Source organism: Odontesthes bonariensis, chromosome 6 (assembly GCF_027942865.1).
Source record: "Odontesthes bonariensis isolate fOdoBon6 chromosome 6, fOdoBon6.hap1, whole genome shotgun sequence".
NCBI classification, from domain to species: Eukaryota; Metazoa; Chordata; class Actinopteri; order Atheriniformes; family Atherinopsidae; genus Odontesthes; species Odontesthes bonariensis.
Window position 1 is genome coordinate 9,445,942 of NC_134511.1, and position 21,328 is coordinate 9,467,269.

At 38.2% G+C, this 21,328-nt stretch overlaps 1 protein-coding gene across 1 annotated transcript; it reads right to left on the bottom strand.

Annotated features, from left to right (window-relative positions):
- Positions 1-2,830: 2,830 nt before the first annotated feature.
- On the bottom strand, positions 2,831-20,518 carry LOC142381942 (SEC14-like protein 2). The gene is made up of 12 exons (XM_075467265.1): positions 20,432-20,518; positions 17,247-17,322; positions 13,918-13,961; positions 12,784-12,846; positions 12,485-12,673; positions 11,669-11,764; positions 11,520-11,580; positions 11,316-11,399; positions 11,104-11,210; positions 6,044-6,183; positions 4,336-4,505; positions 2,831-4,254 (listed from the first exon to the last, which is right to left on the bottom strand). Exons 1-12 carry the CDS (start codon positions 20,483-20,485, stop codon positions 4,094-4,096), a joined length of 1,245 nt encoding a protein of 414 aa, XP_075323380.1. The 5' UTR covers positions 20,486-20,518; the 3' UTR covers positions 2,831-4,093.
- Between the last annotated feature and the right edge of the window lie 810 nt (positions 20,519-21,328).

A 21,328-nucleotide genomic window follows, 5' to 3' on the forward strand; every position in this document is an offset into this window, starting at 1 on the left:
AAGTTGCAAGCGCTGTTTCGGGCTAGGGCCACCAGATGGAGATGGAAATGTCACCGTTTTCATCAGAACGGGTCAGCCAAGCTATCTGATGATTGCCAAGCAATTTTATGACCATGAAAAAGTTGCATAGTGCCGCTTTAAAATGAAAAAACAAACCCAAAATTAGTCTACAAATAATGATTATTTCCCCTCTTGGATCCACGGATTGCTCATTTCTTTGTGCAACACACTTCAGTTGCATCTCAAGTCATTTCCACTGACTTACACTTGTAGCACCAGATGTGTCTTACAGAAAGATTCAGTTGCCTGGATACGCCAGTGTCCTAACAGCACAACTTTTCTGGAAAGTTGCAGGACTGTGGCACATTCTGATGTCTTGAACTAAGAAGAACGGTGTGGGCATGTCTCTGATGTATATATTGATCGACCTGTGACTGATTGTACAAAAACCTTCAAAAGAAAGCTCAAACATTGGATTGGGATTTTGTAACGAGTTACTGACAAAGCCTTAAAAACAGTCACGTCCACCCAACAAGATTCAGAGACACAAAACATGAATGACTTTTACAACACTGGCTTTAAAGTATTTGACTGATCACTGGACTGAGGCCAGTATGGCCTTTTTTTTACCTTGGTTTTTTTCTGTTTTTAGTGTTAAATTGTGACTGTAAGGACCTGTTCACCTGCTCGGAAAGGAAACGACCAGCAGTTGACAACCTTAATAAACGACCACAGATGGACCTCTTAGAATTCCTTTTTTTCCCCCCAGTTTTATAGTTGAAGTATTGAGAATAAAATAGATTCCACAGCCTTGCCGCGCATGCACTCGCATACCAATCATATGTTTCTGAAAGTCTGATTGGTGCTTTGAAGTAACTTTAAACTCGGATGGATGATAAAACCCACAGGCAGGTTTGACTTACGTGAATAATTTTGGATGGTCACAAACTATTGTCTGTCCACTACGTGCCAAGAAACGCAAGTGTTCAGCGAGCCACGTTCAACTAGCTCGCTTTGGGTTTTAGTTTGTTTACAGACAGATGTGACCTTTGTAGAAAGCCCACCTTTTACTGCACATTTTCCAAAAACCATCTTAGTGATAGGCTTTATTAAACTGAAGGAAATTTGTCTGCAGCGAGTGTGTGAACTGGGTTCTTTTACAGCTGTCACATCTGGAGTGACGGCTGAACTCTTGCACTCTATTTAGAACCAAGTTTGTAAAAATAAATGCCTATGACTCGAGCATGTAATTATTGTACACAATGTCCACTAGAATAGTATTTTTTTTCCTTGTATGTACTGTGAAAATGATCAAATGTAAGTAAAATATCATGATTCTAATGGTGAATATACTTGTAACAACATTTTGTACATAAAATATTTACGAATCAAGGCAGTGGGTCTTGTCCTTATTTGTATTTGTAGGGTGACATCTTGGTTAAAATCAGCCCACAGTCTAAATATTGCAGGTTCATACACAGCAACAATTTGCAGCAGATTTAACTTATTTCATTTTTCTAGCAACCACATCTTCCCAAAGCTCACTGTTTCCTGCCTGCTCTACAGTCTACCTCAGTGATTACTGCAAACTTTTTTCAAAGCACGATATCATGGCATCTGAATAAAGTATTCATTCAATATTCTTTACTCTGCCATCTTTCTACAACCTCTGAAACACTGAGGCATTTGACACTGGAAACTTATCTAGTTGCCTCTGCACATTTTAATCCCCCTTTTATTGCAACCTGCAATTTAAACTGTAAAATTGTAATTGTTTATATTGAATTGTACAAAAAATATCAAATTTTCATTAAAAGAATGAATAAAAAAGGAAAATAGTTGACGTGTATGCAGCTGAGAACAGTGTTTCAATCCTGTTTATGAGTAAGCTGTGTCATACATGTTCAGGGGTGGAGAAGCCAACCGGAGAGGCGGTGCTGCAGATGGACGTGACGCTCAGGAAGCAGCGCAAGCTCAACATCAGAGGTGGGACACGAGTGTTTGAACTAAATTTACTTTGCTTTGCAGCCCTAAATGAAGATCTAGTTGCTGCCAATTATATTTCCACATTTATTTGTCATTTTATTCATTTCACTTTAAATTTTCACATTTATTCTTTCATTAATCCCCATTTTCCTCTATTCCATCATTTATATTCACATTTTTTTATACATGTATAATTTTTTGTGGCACATGATCTAAGTGCATTTACAACAGTTCTGGATGGCCAAAGAGTCTGCAAGACCACAGTCTTCTACATAATGACACTAAAGAACCATATTAACATCAGTGTTGTATGACTATTACATTTTTTCTCAAATTTGAATGAGAATTCTCAGAAATGAAAGCTGAGGGGCTGCAGATTAATCAGAACAGAACCACGCAGCCATGTTGGTTTTAACATAGCAGCACTTTGAATGTTTCATGTATTTAATCTAATTATAATTTTTCATATAATTGTGAATTCCTATGTTATGGTAGATTACAAATTCTGGGATAAAAATGGATTATTCTTTTTATGTCTTGCTTTATTTCCTTGTTACTTATTGCCTCTGTTAGTTTTCATTCCTACTATTTTGTTGCTTTACCCGTTTTCCACACTGCTTTTGTTCTCCTCGCAGTTAGGCTTTCCAGCTGATCTTATTTTTGTCAACAATCACTGTCTGTTTTTTGTTTTTGCCTTTTTATATACTTTCGGAAAAACCTGTTTGCGACCTGTTACCTATGAATTTACGATTCATAGGTCAGTGTTAAGTGGCTTGGCAAACAAAATAAATGTTTCCCTGAAAAATGTTCGGTACAAACTGAGCAAAAAAAGCAGCCAATGTTAAAAGAAAATACACGAAAGCCCCTCAAACTTTATTTCTTTAACACTTTAATTTGGAACAATTCTCAGAATATATGTAAACATCTTCATCTGTATGGTTCATATGGTCCATGTGAGTGTGACAGTATGAAAGCAACTCATAGTAAAATATACTCTTTTTTTGGTCACCACCTATCAACCCATTAAGACCCGAGGCGCACTTTCAACATGAGTATGAATATATAAAGGGTTAATATGTATATAATGTGAAATAAACCGATTCGCTCTCTGCAACTCTACACTTAGTAACTGTCTGGTTAGATTAATATTGTACAAAATTCACATTTACCCTAAATAAATATTTAATACTATTGATGAATTTAAAACATAAAATGTTACTAACATAACACAAAGTCATTACTAAAAATAAATCTGACTAAAGCTTTAAATTTTAGCAAATTGATCAAATCCATCATTTTGTTGTCTGTTGTCAGAATGTTGTCTGTAAATGTGAATATTTGTTGCTAATAAATCATGAGGGAAGGAGGTCTGCCTTCAACTACCGATGGGGGAAAAAAACAAAGAAACAATAATAAATACTATTCGATAGGTTTCCATGTGTACTTATATGATGTTCATTGTGGCAACATGCATGATCAATATTTCTGTTATATAATGCAGGAATACCAGCAGATAAGAACACAATCAAAGTTTAGAACAGGACAAAACATTATATGGCTGCATAGTACATTACATCACAAAAAGAAAAACATCATGTCAACATTTTGACATTGTTTTTGCTTTAAATCTTGTGGCTTAAATGGCAGTTTAATGTTTAATTGTCAGGACACAGAAAACATCTGAAAAGAAAATAAACATCCGAACATAGAAAAACACAATGTGATGGTCCCTCTGCATTTACATTCTTATTGACTTCATCTGTTTTACAGTTCAGTCGAAATCTAACTAGATTATGGTGGTACCACCTGGTTCACTTGGTGCGCATTTAGAAACATATTAGCTATTTATTCATAAACACAAAATAAATTAAAAGCATGAATCAGCCTTCGTGTTTCCAAATCTGATACATGCCAATGTTTTTTAAGCTCAGAATGTGCAAAGTGATGTTTCCAAATGGACACAATGTAGGTAAGGCCATCTAAAACGATTAAAGGATGAATGATTTTTTTAAATATAATAACTTTAATTCACAGTTACTGACAACGTGTTCCTGTTCACATCAAGTATTTCAGGCTGTGCTTACTAATGGCAGCTACACATCACTGCTCACTGCTGTTCCAGCTGGCTGTTGCCCTCTGCTTGCTCTTGTTTGCCGTGTTTTCCGTTGGTCTGTGAAGACTGTAAGTGGTCAGGAAGCAGGACCTCGACAGTAAAACTGATTCGCTTGGCCTGGAAGATGCTGTAGGTGTTGTCAAATCTCAGCACATCTGTTTTGGATTGGAATATTTTCGTAAAAATGGTTGGATTTCATGCTGCAGTGACTTCAGAACAACAGACAGGCTACTCACAGACTCCTGGACGCTCACAGGTCAGTGATCCATCCTCAGGCACCAAGTGAGAATTGTAGCGCTGGCTGGGAATGACTTCCTGCATCTCACCTGCCTTCTTCCACTCGCCCTTTTTAGCTTTTTGAAACACCCCAAAACCAATATCTGCACCTTCACTGGCAAACTGCCACCTAGAAGGATGATGGATGAAAAATATGCCATAAATAACTTGTGTTTCCTTGACATTTTTTCTACATGTTAGAATTAGCATCCTTGACTTTATTTTAAATTTCTAAAATTCCAACCCCTTGAAAATACACCCATATCTTTAAAAAAGAGAATACTGTAAAGTTGTTTTTGATTATTCATTATGTTTTGGAACTGTGATGTGTTAAGCCTGGTGGGGTTAAAATAAACATCAGAGCTAACCCAGATCAGGGCCTTGAGATGTATACCCAAACAATAATGTGGAGATAATAGTGAAGGATAGCTTACAGAATCAGTCTGTTCCCCACCCCTCACTTGACCCTCTGCTCCACATGACAATGAGCACTGATAAAATTTCTCTGTTCTTAATCTAACTTCACCTTGCTCCTTGCCATACAGCCTCATCCATCAGTCTCAGTTAAATCTACCACCGTAAAACCTTAATAAATCAGTCTTCTCTCCATCTATCGCTAAATTTTGGTCTAGTATCTTTTTATGATTGTCAGGACCTCGTGAAAAAAAGAAAAATATGGACACTTCCCATCTCAGTAAGTAAGGCTTGTGGGATCTCAAATCTTCCCTTCATCTAAAAAATGATTGGTTACGTCAGTTTTAATGAAAAACACTGATTTCTTGCAGACAACTGACATGTGTGACAACACCCAGTGAAATATTCACACACGACAGCACTGGTACTGCTCTCGTAAAAACTTCACAGACATTTGGCCAAATTATAATTCAAGGAACTTTCCAGTCTAGCAGTATTATCTTGCTCTCGGACTTAGGTTTTACTTAGTCAGTATTCGTAATCATTCATTTTAAAGAATTGGAATAATGCAAGGAGTACTACAAAGGTCCATTCTTGGACCCCTTCTATTCTCCTTAAAGACTAAAATAATCATTTCTGTCAACAAAGAACAAAAGCTGGGGCTCACGGCTTACCTTTAGTCTAAGGTAAGGCTTTTCAAAGTGTGAGCCTTTCTCTCAGATAAGGTTTGGCTAAAGACAGCACACCCATTTAACTTTTTTGCTAAATTTCTGCTTGCCTTTAGGATCATAATTATTCTGTTTAAGACCATAGTAAGCCAAGATTATCACACATTGCTGATTGACAAATCCAGACTATAATAAACAGATAAATGGTTTATTTTAAGGTATTTACTAGTTTCTGACTTTGTGAAAAAAGAAGCCAAATTGATGGATTTCAATGATTTTCTCACTTTCAATCTGCCTAATCTTGTTTTGAATACAACTATTCCAGGTTCCATGAAGTATTTTAGAGCTATCTCTTTAAACCTCAGGCTAGTCTTGATTTGGTGCTGAGAATGCTTCTCTTTGCTGATTCACACACTGTTCTGATCCCTCTTTCACATTGCTAATTTGTGAGGAGAGCTCATTTCTGCAGCAATCGGTAAGCGCACCTCTATCAGATGAACAACAGCTGCACGTTGATTTAATCAAACAAGCCTCAGGTGGGGGGGCTAAATATTTTCTAGCTGTTGCAGTATGACAAGGCACATACCGGAGAACACAGCCCGGGAACAAGATGTCATAGTCCAGCTGCTGAGATGAGCCCCGATTGACTGTCATACATTGCTCATAATCCACCATAACATGGTCCCGCACATAATAAGAGGGGGGGACTGGTCCAACATGGTTTATCTGCAACACAGACACAAATAATCAAAATACAGTCGTCAACCATTTGTATTCAAATTTGTATTCAATTGTCTGAGAAGTTGAAAGGTAGAAGAAAAAAAGAAAAGCTTTACTTACTATATTTTTAATTATCTATGAACGCTTGTAATATTTTGACTTTTGTACAAAACTGGCTTATTATGTTACATGAACAGCAAAATGTTCTCTCTTTTTTTTCCACTTTTCTGTTTATTCACACAAATTTCAAACCAAGCAAGTTATGCAAGTTTCCAGTACAGTGAAAAACCAACAGAGGGCAGTGATTTCCTGCTGTGACCTCAGTCCAATGGATGGTCGGAATCTAATGGGACCATCCCAGTCTCCACACTCTCACATGCACCTCCCTGCTGCAATGCTTTTATTTTATGTGAAGTACTTTGAATTGTTTTGTACATGAAATGTGCTATACAAATAAATTTGATTTGATTTACATTTTTTTGTGCATGAGGACCATTTACTGCTCAAATAGTAAAGTGCAGAGGAGCTCTCATGGGCTTTTGTCTTGTTATGCGCCATTTGTATGAGTCTGGACATTTTCAGATTTCCCTGCAGTACAGATTTTTCAAAGTGAAATTATTGATGTATAAATATGGTTCCAATTAAGTGTGTTTCATGAAGGGACAAAAAAATCTTCATGTGTAAGAGACAGAAATTATAGCACACTTGATGCACGTCTTTCATTCAAATATCCATAGAGGAACTTTTTATGTCCAAGGCTTTCCAGACTTTTGGTAGTTGACTTAAATGTACACTGTAAAAATCATAAAATATCACAAACAGACTGTATATGATGTGTTCAAAGATTCTGCAGAGCAACTATCCAACACATGCTTGGAGTGTGTCTGAATGCATTTATTTTAAATTAGTTTCCAGGAGGCATGTGCTGGCATGACGATGTCAGATGTTTTTCTTTTTAAACCGTTTTAAGCCCTCATAAACATTCCTATTCAAGCACTGCAGCTGTGGCGTCAGTCAAATCTGTAAAGGGTAGTTATTAAGCTTTAGGGTGGAGATTGAGATTGGACCAAAGTCAGTCAGTTCATCAGTTAACTGTATGTGTAAATAACGGACAGCAGAAGGCAGAACATCAGAAAATTCATCGGGATATATTATTATTTGTGGAAAGAATATCAAACAGAAAGTTCTGGGGCCAGGTGCATAAAACTCAGTGTTGTTTTGTGACTGAAACTGTCTGTGATCACAAAATCAGAAATTGCAAATGCAATATTTTTGCCAGATTTATAAAGCAGTGTGTAAGTACCAAAAGACACATTGTTGTATCACAAACAAGAGGCCAAAACAAGAGGTCTTAAGAGTGCATAAGGTTCACACATGTTCACTGTATTTTACTTGTTGGGAGGAAATGTCGAATGCATGGTTTTTGTGCTTACGTTTATGTTTCTGGTCCTAAGAGTTTTAGCAGCACACTGGTCTGAATATTCTGTTCTCAGCACAGTTATTCTGTGTCAGGTAATCTTTGATTACTCTTGAATAATTGATCTTTCTAATTAACTGTCATCTGGCAACTTCCATAAACAAAAAGAAAAGAGAAAAAAGGCAGAATCTATCAATAAAACACAATGTAACAGTTCTCAATGAAGGTTATGTAACTTTCAACACCTTTTCTACATCAATTCTGCAGAACTAAATAACCTGAAGAAAGAAAACAGTAAGAAAGACATCGCAAGATAAATAAGGCTTAAATTTTTCAGTTTTCAATAAGCTTTAAGATTAAGCTACTTCAGATATTTGGGATATCCTCCTGTCCCAGTAAATCCATCAGATGTGGGGAATGGCCACTGGCCCCCTGACGTTGCGCCTGTCCCACATTCTTTTTAGTGGTGGATCACAGCACTTCAACCATTCCCATCTATTCGCACACTGGCATGTGGGCAAACACAGTTACACAGAATAAGGCTCCATCACAAAGCCACAAGCCTATACCAACACTGTATATTTGAGTGTTTGTCAGCTTTAGCGACGTCATTAGAGAACTCGTCCTACAGCTTCAAGATTAGTGCTTTAATCAGAAGTCCCAGCTTTTCCAGGTGACAAACTAGTCATTCTCAAGTAAATTATCTTGTTTAAATTTCGGTTCCTCCAATAAAAATGAATCTGACATTGTGACTCTGGACAGCTTGTCGTTAATGGCAACAGTAAGTCTTCCATTTCAGCTTTTGGATGTTTCACCTGAATTACCTCATTTTACTCGTATTCTTCTGCAGGTGTTTGATTTTTGCTAAAGCACTTTTTCATAATATTTGATTTTGGTAAGTCTTATACAAACAAAGAAACAATTAAAGCCTTTTTTTTCATAATACAACTTAAAAAGAAATTGTCCAAAAAGTACAGTGTAATATATATAATACACTGTATATCAAAAGGTGCAACTATCTAAAAACCAGACTTTTCTACTAAATGCATGTCTTGTTCTGTATGCTACAACCAAACCGCACGTAACTGCCTGCATACCATTGGTCTTTTTTCAGGTAAGAAATAAACCAAATTAAAACAGTACAATGTGAAGGACACACAGCAAACTGACTAGAAGATAAGTTCAATAGTTGGAAAGAAAAAAAAAAAATCAAAAAACACATCTTGAATGCAGTCAAAAATGATTTTTTTTCTCCTCCTGTTCCTCATCTCTCCTGGGCCCAATTTTTTATCTATAGAAACAGTGACAAACAAGGATCAGTTTTCTCATCATTTGCTTGTGCTGGACTACTAAAGAAGCTCCTATTTGCTTGGTACCGCACGGACTAAAAAGAATCTCAGGTGCGACGGGATGTGTTACTTTAATGACTCGCGCTACTGCATAGCAAGGCAGGACAGCAGAGGGATGAAGTGGGATCCATCACTACCCGATGTGGGCTGCCCCCACCCCCAACTGTTCACAGTCACACATGCATGACTCATATGGGTCGATTTATTTAGTGTTTCTTGATTATTTTTCATCACTGTGCAATTTCCAGCGAGTTGTCTTCCATGCAATTCATTCAATTCAATTCGCCGCTGAGCAACCTAAACACCAAAGTGTTTCCTGTATGGTGACAGTAAAGGCGGGGTCAACTGTTCACTTTCTGTGCAGCTGTATTGATTCATCCTGCTACAGTCAGACAGCCAAGAATAGTCCTTGCATTGACCTTGACAGAGCGCGATCAGCTGGTTCATTCATGTGAAATGAGATCCTTTACACAGACGCAACATCAGCAGAACATTTAATAATCCAGTGTTTTAAAAGCTCCTGTATTTGAGTTTGTAGCCTGGATGATATACAACTCCTCTGTATTACTTGCTTGGACAGGATGGGAAAATCTGGTGATTAAAGAGCTGACATGAAGTATATTTTGCAAGTCAAATGTAAAACCCGCAACATTTCAGGTGCCTACAATGCTTGTTAGCCAGGCACTCAGCAAAGCTGCAAGCTACTAACAACTACATCATGCAGGATGCAAATCTCTAAAAGAAAGAAAGCAAGGCAGGAGTCCAAAGTGTCAGAAAACAGTCTGTGCTTGATGACCCAGAAGCAGCCACACTGTTGACTATTTCAGCACTGACTTAGCTGCAGGTCTAATTCTGTTGTCTACAGGAGGGCTGATCTGCTGTAGTTGGAATCAACTCGTATCCAATGTGTTTAAAAACAGTTTTTTTTTTTTTTTTTTTAAATGTAAAGGGTATTGTCATTCCCATAATAACCTTCCATAATGTTTGAGACACAGTCTAATTGTTCTTTGAGATCCCCCTATGCTATGTTATGAACCAGTCATTGCATTACACCTATAGCAACGTAAATTAAACATACCAAGTTCATGAAATAGCAAGAAAACGAGTGCAGCCATCTTTGGTTTCTAAGTTTTTGCTTTTCCAACTCTCTATCTGTTTGAAAAAGCTTGTTTGCTCTCTCCAGGTAAAGGAACCTCTTTAAAGAACAGTTTTCTACTTAAAACCTTTTTATGGATGAGATATTATAAGCTTACCAAAGCTCACTTGAAGCATTATCAAATCTTTTCAAGAAAAAAAAAGTATACTGGTTATAATATATATGTTTGGGACAACAACAAAAAATACACAAGAATGTTAGTAGTCTTTGTTGTCAGGAAAGATGCCACTTAGTCTAAAATCAACACATCAGCGTCTTACATGTTAGACTGAGTGCCATAAAGTTTCAGGATGTAACTATCAGTATACAGTCTGCGGTTCTTTGCGAGGACACAGATAATTATAAAAAACTATTTTGATGGAATAGAACTCAGCTTGATTTAAAAACTTAGTTAGAAATGTTGATAAATGATACAGATAATGAAGATAGACAGATGTTGATCCCAAATGTCTAAAAAAACAGAATAAAAGATCAGAATCTTGCATTAAATGTCAAAGATATGCAAGTATATCTGGCTGCAACGCACGGTTCAATCTTCCAACTCTGTCCACATCCAGTTTGACAGGTTAGGGTTCGGGTTAGAGGGCGTGGCCTCTACAGTAACGTCATAAACAACTTGGATCTGGGCGGAGTAGCAGGTTCAACTCCACATTCCCACAGGCCACAGAGAGAGGCTACTCAAAATATAAGACTACAAGTTCTGCCATTGGTGGCAGGAAGCAATATTTATGCCAAAGCATTAACAGCTCTCCTGCCGATAATGTCAAAATGAAAGAAAAAGAACGAAATAAAGATTGAGAGCTGGAAAAGTGCCGGTGTTGGCAGCACACATAAGGTTGTGTCCGGTCTTCCATGCCTTGAGCCAATGCTGTCAGCCAAGAGGACACGCTGCTTTTGAAGCATAAGCCAAAAGTGTTGACTGTGGGTCTGTGATGGATACTCGTCTCCTCCAACTTATCAGCCATCCCTTTTGCACAAGAAAAAAAAGGGGTGTGTTGACTCACCCTGTTCCGACAGCGGGGATCTCCATCAGGATCTGTCAGTTTGCCCCCGTACATCGCCGGCAGCTCCTCTGGGTCGATGTACTTCAGTAAAACCTCCTGCCAGTTTGCTGTGGAAAGCAGAGTGACAGCAACACTCCCGTTCAGTGAATCTGAAATGCTTTTTTTTTTAACAGGTTGTTAAGTAAATCATAAGTGATGTGTAGAAGTCTCACCACCGAGGATGCATATCTTTTGTCGTGTGTTCTCACTCAGAAAGTGTTTGACGAGGTTATAGGCCACAGGGAATAGTTTGGGAGCTGCAGGAGAAAAGAATTTCAAATTTGGTAAATCAATTTCTTTTTCATCACTAAAAAGGAATCAACTAATTGCGCTCCTCATTTAATCTATTAATAATTTATTTTGTGGGTCTAATTTACCTTTAATAACAAACAGCCTCTTCAGGCCTTCTGGGTAGTTGTCTTCAAACATCTGAAGGATCTGGTGAGACGGAGAAATGAATATGGCAACAAACCCTTTAGTTTGCTTACTTTAGCAAGGTCTTTACTGAATGTGTGAAACTCCATACCTCTCCATATGTTTCTATGGCGGGCTTCCATAAGTGTTTCAGTCCCAGACCTTCAACATCGTAGATCATAGTGATGGACTCAATGTTCCTGCCAAGCTGAATGATAAATGTCACAGAAAAAGCAAAAACTTAATGTATACAATAACCTGTACGATATATAAAATGGAGGTGGCTGTAGTTCACTGCTGTTAAGCGTGGCTGATGGTACAGTTTTGGCTCCTGCTGACCACAGTACAGCAACACTGATAAAGTATAATGAAACTAAGCTATGGTAAGCTTCCTGACCAACAAAAAAATACATCAAATTTATTAGGTCGAGTTTTAATCCTGCAATTAAGTCCTAATCAGAAAAATAAGCTTGGACAATGACATTCCCATGGCACAAAAAACATTTAAATCAATAAATCTATATATATATATATTATGAGGTCAAATTATATTGTATTTTGTAAACGCACTTTAAAACTATAAGGAAATACAACACAACACAACAGAATTGTGTGGTGGTGTTCTTTGTTCTGTCCTTGACTATGTTTTGCTTGTTTCTTCCTATTTTGTGACTTTTTTTTGTGGTGGTTTTGGGTTGCAGCCTTTAGTCAGTCAACAGCAACTGATTCAAATCACAGTCTCCTCTCTCTGCTCCACTTACTGATTACAGATCTCTGCAAAACACACATTACTGCTTCCTCTGCAGAACAGGTGCACTCACTTATTACAGAGGTTTGAGGCTTTCTCAGCCTCTGTAAACACCACCACAACTCTGCCCTGAACACACTTCAGTATCAACAGTGAACCAGCAGCGGTCTCCTCTCTCACCCTCTCTGACTGGACGTTGCATTCCTTCTGCAGAACCTCACAGTCTTTGATCTTGGACTTGATGAAGTCTTGCTTGGATGCAGACAGGAAGAGGCCTTTGGGATCCATAGGTCCAATGATATCATACCAGATGGGGCTGCCCTCACGGTCGTGACCACACATCCCACCAGACAGATACTTCTCTATCACCTGTAAAAAAAAAAGCAGTCATTTTTAGACGCCAAACAACTTGCTTCACCAGCTCAGCTGTTGAAAAGGAGTAAATCATTTCTATATATAATAAGATATAATAATCTTACCTCTGGTGGACGCCAGTCGGTGATAATTGTGTCTACTTTAACCTGTTTTCTGAACTCCAGATGCTGGAAAAGAAGATGGGTTCACATGGGTACATGGGTAGGTATTCTTTTAATTCTACTACCGTGGACTAGTTGTACGGTGACGTGTCCACACACGCCCAATGAAGTGATTTAACTGGCTTAGAGGGTTTCAGAAGAAGATGAAGACAAACATGACCAGTCAGCAGGGAGAGGATAACTTATTTTCCTGGGAAGTGCACGCCATACACATGCTTACCAGCAGATAATTACATCCACAAACACACCAAACCATGCAAAAAATTATGACTTCCAGTTATTGCTGCTTAAGGTGATTTTACAAGCTGCTGAGTGTACTTCATTAGCACAAAAAAAATCTGCATTTATACCTAGATTCTGTCAGATAAAAATAACATGGAGTAATTTATCATGCATTATTGGTCATCGTAGGTTTTAAAATTCAAAGACCTGGTAGGAGCCAGATGAGTTTTCTTTCATTAAGGCCTCATACATAAAACCTTACAACTATCCTAGCATTTACCCTGTACTTCCCTCTATGCCTGCACTCCAACTCTACACTGTAACCCCTGAGTCTGAGTCTGACCAGTGGTTTCCTTCTATGTAATTTATTGTTAGCTTTGATGTTATCTGTAATGTTATATCCTCATTTGTAAGTCGCTTTGGATAAATGTGTCTGCTAAACATAACATAAACATAAACTGAGAGAGGATGTACGTTCTTTTTACCATGACTGAGGTTTTCTGCCCTCTAGTGGTAAATAATCAACTAGAAACAAGGCAGCTGTCTCTTACTCTGCCAGAAGTACTTATTTAATCCTTTTATCCTGAGTCTTATCTCCTCAAGCTGCAGTTATGACTCAATTTGCCCACAGTGACCCTTTAGCACATTGTTTCTCTCTAATCTGGTGCCACTCCTCCCCTCGTGTATGGCACAGTCTGTGTTGTAGCTAAGCGCACTTTAAATACTAATCAAAGAAGCGATGCCAACGTGTTTGTACTTTGGATCGTTACACGATGTGCACTGTACTACACTGCAACAAATGCAGGTGCTGTAAAGATGTCTTGTTCTTCTGAGGTGATAATTAATGTCCGTTACCTTTCGCAGCATGGCCTCAGACTTCTGGACATTGAAGTTTCTGGCTAAATAAAGACGAAGAAAAGACAAAAGGAGAAAGACAAGACTGATACAGGCACTCGTTGTCAGACTTGAAACGCTTTTCCAACAACACACTACATTTTTCATGATAGTATAATCCTGCATATAAATCATATCAATTAATGTATTATTTTGTAGTTTTTAGAACACAGGCAACATAGTGATTTACATGAGGGAAAAAAGTGGGGAGGAAATTATTTTAAAAAAAGGGCAAATTGAAAAGAAATTGAAAGATGAGCAATTTAATGAAAATATGTGAAAAACAATTGTTGCAAGTTTTTCAGGACTGTGTACGAATGCATTAAAAAGAAACAGCTCGAATAATAATAGATCACAGGATTTATCCTGTACAGATTTCTGATCATTTATGAGATAGTAGTGCATCTTTGAACTCTTTTGAAAGGATAAAAAAAGGTCAGCTGGTGATCTTCACACTTTGGAAATCTTCCTGATCTTAAAGCTAAATCTGCTTAACAGAAGGGATTCCTAAAAACATTTTAAATGATTACAAGGAGTAAGAGCTAGATGTGAAAGGAAGGAGCTCGGTGTTACATCATTAAATGTAATGATCCAACCAGAGCCAGTTTCAATGTTCTGTCTGTTGGGGCAGCATTCCATCAACAGGGAGACCTTCTGCCAAGTAACATAAACATCTTCAGTCCCTTTCACATAGTGATCGTGTTATAATGTCGATAGGGACACCGTCTTCTTATGCCACCTTTCTCTCCTTTAGTCTTTCTTACAACGCCACTCCTATTTGTCCTTTCAGTTACAGCAGCCGGCATCTGTCACTGTTCATTATGACTTGCCACTCGGGTGTGATTTGCACTGATCTGCCACCTGAACCACAGCCGCGGCACGAAGAAGACTGAATAAAACTTCACAAAATAACTTAGAACAACCCGTAAGCTATCAAATGAAGTTAATGAACACACATTCAGTTAAACATAAGTTCTAAACACGGTTTGTTAAAACCATCGCGTCACAATGAGTGATGCTGAACAGAGTGGACAGTTCATTGTCTAATAAGGCGATTAGAGGGAGTATTAGTCTAGTGGAAAAGCACTACAGTGCTGTGGCTGTGACATGAGACTTACAACTTCCTGCAGCAGTGGATTATGCTGCCATAATAATGTGCCAGGATGGAACATTAGCTGGAACCTCAATGACACAGAGGGACTTGAACATACGGAAATGTGAGGCAGAATCTAGCAGATGACCAGGCCGTGTGCTACTTTGTGTTGATGTTAGGCGTCCAATCACATAACCTTACTTGTTACTCGCAATCATTTTAGAACTATTCAAATTTATGTTATCTTGGCTGAGATGTGTCGGATTTCAAGTGTTCATTCTGTTCTGCTCACTTCATGACAAACTGAAACGTAACTGAAAGCCAGTTCTATATGAGACGGGCTTCGGTCCTCAATAAAAAGTAAAGATGATAGTAGCTAGCAAAAGACCTTCTGTCGAGTCATAACATAGATGTTTTTTTTTTAAAGTTAACCTTTGATTAAAGTTGAATTCTGAAAAGTTTGTTTCATTGTTTCTGATGTTTGGTACAAGGACATGCAGCTCATTATCTGATGACTCCCAAAAGAGCTGCAAAGATGTTTCACAACATTCTAGTAGAGAAAATCCAGGGACATGGCAGGGACTTTTCACTTTGTGAAAATGTCACGGTCCTCTGGATACTGAATACTGGAATTCTGTTTGTGTGACTCATCTTATTAAAAGGTTATATGTCTACAGCTCTGACAAGAGTATAGGCTAAAAGTCAGATAAAAGGTCAAAATCACCACATTTTCTGCCTTCTAAACATGAAGATGAGGAGTCACACATGTGATCATAAGTGACTAAAAACAAGCGTCTTGTGATTGAAAGTAGAGGCGTTCAGAAGAGAGGAAACTATTACTTTCACTGAACTGCACCAGTTCAGCTGACATAGCAGTATGAAGGTGATCACAGACTGGAGTGGTGTAATGTCCCCAGCTGTTTATCTCCGAAGGTGGAGCTGTCCAAAGATAAAGGTGTTCGGATATGCACTGAGGCAGAGCAGCGGGAGGGAGATCCTAAGCCTATTTTTTTAAACATCTTTTAAAGGACCAGAAGAGAAAGAAACTCCAGTTAAAACTAAATTTCTCTGACTTCTACTTTTTTCTCTTCAGCTCTTATTTAGCACAGTGATCACACTTGTCATTGCAGGTCACATGAGAAACTTTTTTTGCCTCTCAAAAGAAGCCCTTCATTGTCTGAATGAAGATATTTGACACTTTTTCATACGGGTGTGTTCTGTCAGCCAGCTCCGCCTGTCTTGGCTTTGTGGTGTGGCCACCACAGGGATTTAATCTGGGGTTTATGCATATTTAAAGAACATATAATCTATCATAGGATCTAATCCAGATTGTCATAAAGTTGCAAGTAATCTCAAGACGTTTGCTATAAATCAATAAACTAAACTATTCAAGAAGCTGTATCTTTAAACTCATGCAGGAGTGGCATGACTCGACTTATTGAAAGCATGCATTGCCCTTACAAAGCTTCATTGTCCATGTTTGGAGCTGTGACGCTCAAAGCAGGCCTTTCACAGCTGCCAGGGTCATTTAGTAAAGCTTAATTAAAGAGAACAATGCACCCTCAATGCCTCTCTGAGTTTTTGGTATGAAACTACTTTTCTTTATCATGAAAATCCAAGAAACTTAAACCCAGGAGTTTAACAGAAACACGGCAGCAGATGGGCTGTCGCCATCGTAGTGCACCTTTAATACGATTAGCTCTGGATTAGCTTGATACGCAGAGTGCTGGACCTCTGCTGCTGAAATAATCAGAGCAAGTTTTAGCTTTCCATTTCCTCCAAAGGTTGCACGTGAAATCTCAACCGACTCAATGAAAATTAGACTCTTGGAATCATTTCAATTTTCGTCCGAAAAGCGTTTCTTTTAAAGGCTGGGCTAGTTCTCCGAGCAGGTTTGATTGGATTTTTGATTTGGCCATTAAATTCAAGCATAAAATCTGTATGAGTCTCTTTCTCAACTTCTGTAAACAAGCTTTACACGTGTTGCATCACATCCTTTCACGTAATAAACCACTGCAGCTTCTGCTTGTTGCTAAAGTGTGACGACACCAACAGCTTTTCCTTATGAGTGCACAGGATTAATGCTATCTAAGTACACATTTACCATAAAGCAGAAGGATTAGAGGAGAAATTTTCTTACAGAACAAGTTTTGGTCATGGAGATGCAGAGTGCCATATTGTTTTGTTTTCAACTAACCTCTGAGCCAACGTAACAGGAAGTGGTCATGCTGTGCTGGAAGTTGGGGAAGAATATCTTGAATCCTTGCTCGAAACTATGGCCAAATAAAGGATAGAAAAGAAGAAACCGTATTACTTTCAGGGACATGTCAAACCAAAACTTCCCAGTTAAGAACATGGAAGTGGAAAAACATAGTTATTTTCTCCATTTAAAGCTGTTTCTGTTTTCATGTTGGTGCTTTAAATTTCAGATGACAAAATTCCAGTTTCACCTACATATGTGTAATGTCACGTTTCTGTTGCCTGTAAATGTAAAAGCACAGGTACAAAAATGGGTCCAACACATTTATGTGTTCAACAACACAAGCATGTGGACACAAAAGCAACATACAATATGTTTCCAGTTATTTTCTTTATCAAATCATCGGGCATTTTTCCTGCTGAAGTCGCCATGTTAACTTTTTTTTGTCTAAAAATGAAAAAAAAAAAAACACTGCATACTAAGAAGGGAGTGGGTGAAACGGATGTGTGTGTTTTTTGGCCACCACTTACACATAGGAGTGTGACTGTATTGGTGCTTTCTAGGTAAAGCTGAATTAAGTGTGAATAACATTATCTGTAATTTGATTTGCACTGAATGTATGTCTTTGTTGCTTTATTTTTACCATGTTCTGTAAGAGCCTTTGTAACTGTGTTTTGGAAAGTGCTTTAGGGAATGTAAATGAACCATACTCGTATTGCACTTCTCTATTCTTCTTGGGCTCCTGAACTGTCTACAATATAAGTCACAGTCAACCGTTCACATAGTGTTGTATTTCTCTATTGTACACACACTGACGTGCACAATGGATGGACAATGTTGGGTTCTTGCACATGGACACTTCAACATGTGGACAAAAGGAGCTGGGAATTAAACCCCCAATCTTCAAAATGGTGGACAGCGTATTAACAATAGTCTAGGTGCTGCTTTAACAGCTCCACTCTTTTCATTTCAGCCTCTCTGGATGGAAGGATTTCTTCCAACTCAAGCACAAAAGCCTGAGTTAGATGTCTTGCAGGAAAGTATCACCCTCAGCTAACTCTTAACATCATCCTAAAATGTTGCACGGAGTTGAAGTTGGAGCACTGAGCTGACTGGTGAAATTCTCCTACACCACGTTGCATTTGGACTAATCTTGAAACAGGAAAGGGCCTCTCCTAGATTGCTGTAGCAAAGTAATCTGCACTGTTGTTTTAAGCACATGTCACAGCATGCTGCATCATTACGACTACCATTAAGCTGACCAGTTCTGGGCTTGTTTGTTTTGAGTTTCCACCTGACACCATCTCCAAGCTGCCTCAGTAACAGATCCTTCTGATGCTAAAAGATGTGTTCAGTATGGATAAGAAGCATTAATTTACTTTTACAATCAACTCTTTATCCTAACAAAAAGCGGAAATTAGAGCATAAAGAGCCGAACAGCTAACAACAGCTGTTGAAAAACAACTAAATCTTCTATTTGAATCATAGCAGTACTGTACCCTGCAGCCTCTTTACTGGGTGTGAATTCCTACGCAAGCGAGAGGTGAAAACGAACAAAAGTCTGATTTGGATTAAGGATTATAAACTGCAACTCATGACTTTATGTTGAACACGTCCAGTGAAATATTTCAGTGAATGAACCCCTTTAAATAATCTTTATAAAGGAGTAAGAATGCTCGTGTCAGTTTACAAAGAAAACGACCATTCAAAATTCAAGTGTCTGAAACGTAGTTTTAGCATTGAATAATTCAATTTTATCTGAAGAAAACTGTTCTCAGCTTTAGCTTTGAAAGATATTCAAATGTATTATCTTTATTTGTAAAAAAAAAAATCACTGATCTAGAGATTTAAATTACGGTCATATTAGATTGCAGTTTGATAGACGGCATCAGTATCCAATCATCGTTAATGGTCCGTTCATTATGATTGGATAGTGTTTTTCCTAGATTGTACGTTCTAGAGGCCACTAAAACTTCTCATATTTGTGTCAAAACTTTTAATTAATTGGTTGCAATGAGGGTGTGAAGAGTATTTCAAGTAATATGTAAAAAATGTTCCAGAAAAAGATCCCCTACCCCGCCTTTAATAACTAGTTTTTTAAATCTTAGTTTCTAGATTCATTCACAAGTTACTTGTCTTCATTATATCAGCGTTTTGTTGTCGGCTAAATTTTGAGTAAACTAGACTACAGAAATGTTATTATTTTGAGTGGTCCTCCAATATGATGGGCTCTCTGATACTACGTGAGTTTTCTTATTCATAGACACACAACTGATAACAGGTCCAGTTTCATGAGGAAGAGGGGGCAACAGCAAAAAGGCTGAATTTGAATACTTTGACATCACGGTGGTTCCTGTCGTTTACTTTTTATAGAAGACAGCCCTTGGAGTTTTCAATTTGTAGGTGATTACTTTATTAATGGTCAGAAACATTATCAAATCTTTACTGATAAGATCAGAGTCATAAAAACAACTGTGAAAGTTCAGAGTTGCATCATTTAATCAACTGGTTGCTTGGCTAAACCTGCAGCAACTTTGATCTTTTATTCCGTTTGTCAGTATTGAATACCAAATATTTGCTGCTTCTGAGATGATCTGAGATCAAGATTTTATGCTTTGTCATCATAGTCAAACCTGACTGAAACTGGACATTTTAGGATTTGGATCTGTGACTGAGACAGATCTCTAGCGAGCTGCATGACGTTCTTAAATAGCAAGACGTAGTAGTAGAAGGATGGCCAGCTACACCCGGTAGATAAATAGCAACAGGCGAATATCAAGTGCCAACGTAGACAACGTAGTCTTTTTTAGTTATTTATCTATTCTTTACATGTATATTTTAAAAATAACAATGTTTTTCATGTTTGGAACATGTTTGGAATAAAAAAGTTTTATTTCATACATTTTTCGTTGGCGTCAGATGTTTTGGTGATGAACACTGGTCGGTAGGGCCCCCTAGGATTTTTTTTTGCTTGGGGCCCCCACAGACTCTAGAATCGCCACTGGGCACATACTATGAGGAACGATCATTTCATCGCACGTGTTGCGAGCAAAAACAAGAACCTCTACAATTTGAGTCACAGCTCACGTGAAAAAAAGGAATAAATTTAGAAACTGTTATTGTCTGAAAATCTAGGCTACCCGTTATTATCTAGTTATTTGTATCAATATGAGAAAACTTACCTGTTCCAATGCTTCAGCCTGTTTAGGGCTTAGGTCTCCCACTCTTCCGCTCATGTCTGCGACCTAAAGCCGTGAGATAATGACAGCAGCGCTTCTTCAAAGTCAATTTAATGGGCAGACAGATTAAGGAAGAACGCCGCCTACGTTCACCGTGACAGGAGGGTTTCTGTCTCTGTCGCCGCCCCGTGATGCTCATTCATAGCTGGAGTATCTTGAAATCGTCGCTGCCTGCTTCCTGCAGGTGGAAAACGGCCAGTAGAATAATAAAAAGGTAAACATGACTGTCACAGCGGCCGCAAGAGCTCTAATTCAACCGACTGACTCGGCCAAAGATAGGAGAAATAACGAGAGGGTTGCTCTGTGTGCGGAAGAAGTCCCACTGAAAAACAAGACACGCCCGTGATAAAATAGCTGCTGAAAAGCTTGCGTGATATTGCAAAGTCCTATGGACGGATTTACCGTGGTTAGTATGGGGTACTGTCTCAAAAGGTATCCATTATACATGAAAATACAGATGTACGTCATACCTAAACAAGTATGGACTCCAAACCTTGAATCATATCTTGGACAATATCCTTTATGATATCACCTTGATTAATTGGCAGGTCATTGAGAATAAGATGAGTGCATCCATTGATCGTTCATTTGGAACGGTATCAGATTTTTAAAATGTATATTTATTTAAAATGTGTTACTTTTTGGGGGGCATTGAATCATCTTCAGTTATAGGCAATATGCAATCTTTGGTAACAATCCCTAAAATCTGCACATGCGCACACAAGGCTAAATTTGTTTAAATAGTTTTTGTTTAGATGTGTCTACTCAGTAAAGATCTTTAACCACCACTGCAAACCGACAAGTAAACACACATTTTGGCTGATTTTCTGAGTAGATAGA

Excerpts from the sequence above, each read along its gene's own strand:
- LOC142381942 (XM_075467265.1), bottom strand. The coding sequence starts at position 20,485 with ATGAGCGGAAGAGTGGGAGACCTAAGCCCTAAACAGGCTGAAGCATTG. Across the intron at positions 12,847-13,917 it reads CTGAGGCCATGCTGCGAAAG|CATCTGGAGTTCAGAAAACA; the intron begins GTAACGGACATT and ends CTTCTTTTCCAG. Across the intron at positions 11,400-11,519 it reads GAGGCTGTTTGTTATTAAAG|CTCCCAAACTATTCCCTGTG; the intron begins GTAAATTAGACC and ends TTTCTCCTGCAG.